The sequence below is a fragment of the Limulus polyphemus genome, unplaced genomic scaffold (assembly GCF_000517525.1).
Source record: "Limulus polyphemus unplaced genomic scaffold, Limulus_polyphemus-2.1.2 Scaffold8059, whole genome shotgun sequence".
In the NCBI taxonomy this organism is placed as follows: Eukaryota; Metazoa; Arthropoda; class Merostomata; order Xiphosura; family Limulidae; genus Limulus; species Limulus polyphemus.
The window spans coordinates 7,731-15,833 of record NW_013673669.1 but is presented as its reverse complement, the minus strand read 5'-3'; the positions used below and the strand labels follow the sequence as shown (position 1 = coordinate 15,833).

Here is an 8,103-nt window from a genome sequence, read left to right as displayed (position 1 = left end):
ATATATATATATATATATATTCGATAAAATATTCGTTCAGTAGGTTTGCAGATCACAAAGCAAGTTGTAGTTGAAAACACAACCTGTAGTGTACAGAAGAGAAGCCCGCGAAATTTGTCTTTACAACAATGTAACCAATCATTGAAACCCAACGCTCGCGTGACCTACTTACTCTCGCTCTAGAACAGATGACGAGACTAAACGAGATTATAGGAGACTGCAGAACCGTGTGGTGCCAGACGATCGCTGCGAAACAAGCAGTGTTAGTATGAAGTAGTTAGTGGTAGGTTAAGCGAGTTGTGGATGGTGGGTCGTGAATCTTTTGGGTTAGTGACGTGTAGAGTGACTATGGAAAATGAAACAAGTAGTCCGTGTAAGCAAACTACATCTGACATCTCGTGCCTCTATCCAGAAATCCTAGCCCTGATTTTCAGCTATCTAAATGTACGGGACAAGGGACGCGCAGCGCAAGTTTGTGCAGCCTGGCGGGAGGCGGCGTATCATAAGTCCGTTTGGCGTGGGGTTCGGGCTCGGCTTCACCTAAGACGTGCCAATCCTTCTTTGTTCCCGAGTTTAGTTCGCCGAGGTATCCGTCGAATACAAGTTCTTAGTTTGCGAAGAAGTCTTCGAGACGTTGTGTTAGGTGTGCCGAACCTGAAGTCTTTAAATTTAATGGGGTGCTACAACTTGAGCGACCCGTGGGTCAGCCACGCCCTGGTTCACGATATGCCAGCCCTGACAGAGTTGAATCTCAGCATGTGTAAACAGATCACGGACTCCAGCTTGGGGCGTATTGCTCAACACCTACAGTACTTGGAATATTTAGATCTGGCTGGCTGCTGTAACATTACGAACACTGGCTTACTTCTCGTGGCCTGGGGACTCAGGCGACTTCGTAGTCTGAACTTGCGCAGCCTTCGACATGTATCAGACACAGGAATTGGTCATTTGGCCGGTTTGACTCCGGAAGCCGTTGATGGAACCGTGGCTTTGGAACATTTGGGACTTCAGGACTGCCAGAAACTCACGGACGTTGCCCTCAGGCACGTGAGTCTTGGCCTTCATCAGCTCAAGAGCATCAATCTAAGTTTTTGTGCTAGCGTTACAGATTCGGGCCTCAAATACCTAGCGCGGATGTCCGAGCTCCGCGAACTGAACCTCAGTAGCTGCGACAACATCACAGATCTAGGCATGATTTACTTGGCCGAAGGGGGCTCGCGATTAACATCTCTGGACGTCAGTTTCTGTGACAAGGTGGGGGATCAAGGCCTCCTGCACATCTCTCAAGGTCTCTTCAATCTACAAAGCCTGAGTCTTAACGCTTGTCCCATCAGTGACGAAGGTGTGAGCCGTATTGCTCGCACGTTGTCAGACCTGCAGTCCTTAAACATTGGTCAGTGCTCGCGCGTGACAGATAAGGGTCTTAGTCTCATTGCAGACCGTTTTCACCAACTCCACAGTATTGACCTTTACGGGTGTACTAAAATCACTACAGTGGGGCTAGAAAAGGTCATGCAACTTCCGTGTCTTTCTGTCTTGAACCTAGGACTGTGGCGAAAAGAAGACACCCGACTCAGCCAGAGCCGTAGCAAGGATCCTGGGGTTAGACTCCCCTGTGTCTCTGAACCTCCCGCTGCTTACTAATATTAATAACGCTACTGACAATTTTGTTGAGTTATATCACACTCGTTAACTGTTAAAGAAGATATTTAAACAGGGCTATCTTTGCTTGAATGTAGGTGGTCGTCATGTCGGTTTCTACGACGACACACGAAAGCAAAGAACAGGGAAGGTTGGCAAGTTGGGTTAAACAATGTATTAATTTTTATTTAGTTCGTAGCCTCGTCGGGAACACTCTGAAACTCTGCCAAATCATCTAGTTTAGATTACTAACATAGGTAAGGATACAACTATAGTAATAACTCGATCGTGATTTCATCTTCCAGTTCAATGTTTATGAAAGCAAACTTATCACCCCTTTCTTCATAATCGACTTTTCTCTATACACAATACTGTTGGAAAGTCTTATTATAAATATTTATCAATTGTTGTATTTCACAATCTTAATACTGTTGTAATGACAGGTGACGTTATTATTTCGTGTGAACATGTTATTTAATACAGTATTGTTTTAAGTTTTTACTATGTAAAGACCTGGAAATTTTTCTAATAAACGAGTAAAAGGCTTGCTTAATACATAATGAAAGTGAAGATTAAAAATCAATTTACTTATTATTATTATTTGTTGGCTACAAATGAATCTTACAGCTTTATTTTTCATTGTTATAAGTTATATACATTTTCGTGTGCCTCTTCCGTCTCCCGTATATCTTGACATAGCGCAGTTCCCGTATCCCTACGCCAGTGAGACCAGCAGTGATATTTAGATGTTTATATATATTGTGTATATAAAGTTAAATAAACGCGTTCCAATATAGCAGTATTTACCTAAGCCTAGCGTTATGATCCGAACATATATATATATTTGTTTTACTCCTAGCCTGCGGTAAGTTTATAGACTGAGAACGCTAAAATCCAGAATAAGATTCACTGGTTGTAGAGAGCGCACATGGCATCTTATGTAGCTTTGCGCTAAAACAAAGAAACCAAACCTCTACTAAGCCTAATGTAAGTAACTTACTGACACATGTATTGTTTTAAAAAAATCCTGCTGCTAACTAGTGATATCTAAAATCAATCGTTTGACTGTCTGTCTCTAAGTGTCGTTAACAATGATGGTGCCACACTGAGGAAACAGAACATTATAACAATTGTAAGTAATATACTTCATTTCTAGGTGTATATTTTGAATTGTGATATATTTAGGTAACTTTGATCAAAATTATTATTGTTTAAATTCAACAACATCTCAAGTAAACACAGTTTTATAGAAAAGACTTATAATATTATGTAGTATTGTTGACAGTATATGGAACAACAAAATGTGTTAGTCAAAAGTGGCTTTTTGTTTTCCTTTTTTTTTTATAATTACAAGCATCTACACATACTATTACACGCACCCACAAAAAGAAACTGATAAACTTTTGTTAAATGGTTTCAACTCAAGTCGCTTCTAATAACATGTCACATTTTAGTAAAACATCGTAACTTCTACTTGAGTAGCCAACACTAGGACCTGGGCTGTAAGATTTGAATCAGGTTAGCGACATCTGTAGGGCAGATGATAATGAATAATTAAAAGTTCTCCATCAAGCCTAATAAGTTCGAAAGACTACATGTTTGTAATGAACTATGGCTATATAAAACCACGAAAAATACAGTTTTTAAGATTAGTACTGTGCAGTGGCGGAACAAGAAATGTGAGGGACGGGCCCCCTGAGAAAACTTTCGCCTATGGTTGGATGCCAGAAGAATTCTTATGTCGGAACAATGTTTTGTATGAACAAGAGTAGTTGGAGTAGTACGGGTGAGGATATGAACGTATTGATTTAACATTCTGCAGGAGAAGGGAACTGAATCTCGAGTTTTGTGTTTCGTAATACTTTTACTTCACTTTATTGTCAGTACATACTGTCACGTGTTTATTGTTTTTGTTTGTAACACTATATTAATGTTAGTACATACTGTCACGTGTTTATTGTTTTTATTTGTAACACTATATTAATGTCAGTACATACTGTCACGTGTTTATTGTTTTTGTTTGTAACACTATATTAATGTTAGTACATACTGTCACGTGTTTATTGTACTAGTTTGTAACACTATATTATTGTCAGTACATACTGTCACGTGTTCATTGTTTTTGTTTATAACACTATATTAATGTTAGTACATACTGTCACGTGTTTATTGTTTTTGTTTATAACACTATATTATTGTCAGTACATACTGTCACGTGTTTATTGTACTAGTTTGTAACACTATATTAATGTCAGTACATACTGTCACGTGTTTATTGTACCAGTCTGTAGCACTATATTAATGTCAGTACATACTGTCACGTGTTTATTGTTTTTGTTTGTAACACTTTATTATTGTCAGTACATACTGTCACGTGTTTATTGTTTTTGTTTATAACACTATATTATTGTCAGTACATACTGTCACGTGTTTATTGTACTAGTTTGTAACACTATATTATTGTCAGTACATACTGTCACGTGTTCATTGTTTTTGTTTATAACACTATATTAATGTTAGTACATACTGTCACGTGTTCATTGTACTAGTTTGTAACACTATATTATTGTCAGTACATACTGTCACGTGTTCATTGTTTTTGTTTATAACACTATATTAATGTTAGTACATACTGTCACGTGTTTATTGTTTTTGTTTATAACACTATATTATTGTCAGTACATACTGTCACGAGTTTATTGTTCTAGTTTGTAACACTATATTAATGTCAGTACATACCGTCACGTGTTTATTGTTCTAGTTTATAACTATATTAATGTCAGTACATACTGTCACGTGTTTATTGTTCTAGTTTGTAACACACGCTTAAGTAAGTCTTAATTTGGACAAACTGCCAAATGATTATTGTTGTGTTCCTAACTTACTGTTTTATGTGTATTTCCAAATGTTTTAACTTCATTTTTTGTTAAGGAGAATACGTAGAAGGAGACTTCTAATTGGAGATATATATATATATCCAAGCTGTTTTAGAGTATTAAAGAAGCGAAGTGTCTCTTTAAGTATTTCTAACCACTATATCGATTTAAGGAACAGTTAGTTACTTAATGATAATGTACATATATAGATATATATTGATTATTAAATTCAACTGTGTAATATGAATATTCTATGTTTTTTCACGCTTCTAATAAACCATGACTCTTAAGTAATTTTTGATTTTGGTTGTAATCTATAAGTAAAGTGAATGAACCTACCCCTACCCCCTTACTGTCACGCGCGTGTGTGTGTTGAGGGGGTAGGAGTTCATAGTTCTGGATCTCCTGTAGTATAGCCTGGTTTGTTTGTGGTGGTTCGTAGTTTCGGAACCGCTGCACTGTGGCTTGATTTGTTTGTGGGTCTGTAGGAGAGGGGGTTCGTAGTTCTAGAATCCTCTGTACTGTGGCGTGGTCTATGGGGGAGGGGGTTCGTAGTTCTAGAATCCTCTGTACTGTGGCGTGGTCTCTGGGGGAGGGGGTTTGTAGTTCTAGAATCCTCTGTACTGTGGCGTGGTCTGTGGAGGAGGGGTTCGTAGTTCTAGAATCCTCTGTACTGTGGCGTGGTCTATGGGGAGGGGGTTTGTAGTTCTAGAATCCTCTGTACTGTTCCATAGTTCTGGTAAGTGTAATTTATCTAATCGTAGTTGTTTCATGTAATGATGATGTAAATGATGTAGATGATGTAAATAAGACAAATTTATTCATTGTTTCACGTGTAGCTTAACCGTAAGTCTCGGGCGGCTTGCGCTGTTCTCGAAATTCAGTCGGCGAGCCTAACCACGGAACATCTGGTGTCTGGAGATCTTATCGTATCTATTGTGAAGATTTGTTTTTGTGTTTCTAATGCCTCTTTGCTCTACAGATATAGTTCTGGGAATGAATTCGAAAACTAGCTCTAATTGGGTCACAATTTGAAGAAACGTGAAGTGTCCCTTCTTGACTGGCAGCAGAAACCTAGCCTGAGAGAAAATATAAATACTTCATTCAAAGAAACACAGATCGAGGAGGAAGATATATCTGATATGCATGTATCCAGTCTCGTAGCTAATTCACTGATCTTACAGTGAGAAACTATAATCGTTGTAACAGTTAACAGTAGACTACCGATCTCTGTAAAAGTCTTGTAACAGTAAACTATCGATCTCTGTAAAAGTGTTGCAACAGTTAACAGTAGACTACCGATCTCTGTAAAAGTGTTGTAACAGTTAACAGTAAACTATCGATCTCTGTAAAAGTCTTTTAACAGTAAACTATCGATCTCTGTAAAAGTGTTGTAACAGTTAACAGTAGACTATCGATCTCTGTAAAAGTCTTGTAACAGTTAACAGTAGACTACCGATCTCTGTAAATGTGTTGCAACAGTTAACAGTAAACTATCGATCTCTGTAAAAGTCTTGTAACAGTTAACAGTAAACTATCGATCTCTCTAAAAGTGTTGCAACAGCACTTTTACAGAGATCGATAGTTTACTGTTAACTGTTACAACACTTTTACAGAGATCGATAGTTTACTGTTAATAGCAACAGTTAACAGTAAACTATCGATCTCTGTAAAAGTGTTGTAACAGTAAACTATCGATCTCTGTAAAAGTGTTGCAACAGTTAACAGTAAACTATCGATCTCTGTAAAAGTGTTGCAACAGTTAACAGTAAACTATCGATCTCTGTAAAAGCGTTGTAAAAGTTAACAGTCTTTGTTGTATATTGGTTAACACTGTACTGGTGATGGTGCTGGAAGCACGACACCGTTGTTTATACTGTCGTGTCAAGGTTCTGGATGTGAAACTGTAAGGGACGAACCAAACACTTCAGTAGTGAATTATTTCTGATTTTCCTCAGAACTCCGAAGTCTTAATGCATGATGAAAATTTGTATTCATCACTTGTTGTTTTTGTTACCAGTATGTCGACTTTTATGTAGAGTCTTAAACTCGCACGCAGAGGATGCTAACATTCCAGAGAAATGCATACAATCAGCTGTAGGAAAATATAAATACACCATACTGTGTGAAGAAACAGAACAATTATTTAGGACGTGTCAAAACAGGAAAATATAAATACACCATACTGTGTGAAGAAACAGAACAATTATTTAGGACGTGTCAAAACAGGAAAATATAAATACACCGTACTGTGTGAAGAAACAGAACAATTATTTTGGACTTGTCAAAACAGGAAAATATAAATACACCGTATTGTGTGAAGAAACAGAACAATTATTTAGGACGTGTCAAAACAGGAAAACATAAATACACCGTACTGTGTGAAGAAACAGAACAATTATTTAGGACGTGTCAAAACAGGAAAATATAAATACACCGTATTGTGTGAAGAAACAGAACAGTTAATTAGGACGTATCAAACAGGAAAATATAAATACACCACACTGTGTGAAGAAACAGAACAATTATTTAGGACGTGTCAAACAGGAAAATATAAATACACCGTATTGTGTGAAGAAACAGAACAGTTAATTAGGACTTGTCAAAACTAATGACTGGCGATTTGATAGGTACTGTTTATTTATATGTATATATATATTTTATTGTCTTGTAAACCTAAATTTTCTTTATAAAAGTTACATGTTTATCAAGTGCTCTGTTCTGTCATTTCTCTTCCAGCAACAGTATGTATATGTTGTTTGGTAATGCTTCATTGTTAGTGGACTTGTTTCTTCAGATCACTTGTTTCAGAAAATCAAGGGTTAACTAAACGTCGTTGCGCTATATCGTACAGTTTTCTGCTGTTTGCTCCAATCCTTTAATTACTTTTCATCGTTTTCTAGGGAGTGGTGTGCCGGCCGGAGAATCCGGAAATCTGTGGTTCGCGTCCTGCTGCCGCAAGATCGCGCTTGACGATTTGGGGCCATGGGCTCGTTATAAAAGTGATAGTGACATCCCACTATTGCATTAGAGTAAACCCAAGAGTTGTGGGCTAGCTTACGTCCCTATTAGTCTAACAGTTCAAATGTAAAGGCTCCTTGTGTAGCTTTGCACAGATATCACCCACAGTCTTCATCTTGTTCCATAGCTTCGATTGGACTGATTTTCCCTCGTTCATCTCATTTTTGTGATTTGATGCGCATGCGCACATAGATTGTTCATGATATAGAAGAGTACGAGCATAACTTCAGATTAAAAAAAAGTTTGATAACAGGGACATAGCCAATACTACAGGACATAACTAGCACTACAGGGACATAACCAGTACTACAAGGACATAGCCAATACTACAGGACATAACCAATACTACAGGGACATAACTAGCACTACAGGGACATAACCAGTACTACAAGGACATAGCCAGTACTACAGGACATAACCAGTACTACAGGGACATAACTAGCACTACAGGGACATAACCAGTACTACAAGGACATAGCCAGTACTACAGGACATAACCAATACTACAGGGACATAACTAGCACTACAGGGACATAACCAGTACTGTAGGGACATAACCAGTACT

At 37.8% G+C, this 8,103-nt stretch overlaps 1 protein-coding gene across 1 annotated transcript; it reads left to right on the top strand.

Moving 5' to 3' along the window:
• The first annotated feature begins 236 nt into the window (after positions 1–236).
• On the top strand, positions 237–4,693 carry LOC106475081 (F-box/LRR-repeat protein 14-like). The gene has a single exon (XM_022379289.1). The coding sequence runs from the start codon at positions 304–306 to the stop codon at positions 1,642–1,644; it is 1,341 nt and encodes a 446-aa protein (XP_022234997.1). The 5' UTR covers positions 237–303; the 3' UTR covers positions 1,645–4,693.
• The last annotated feature ends 3,410 nt before the right edge of the window (positions 4,694–8,103 follow it).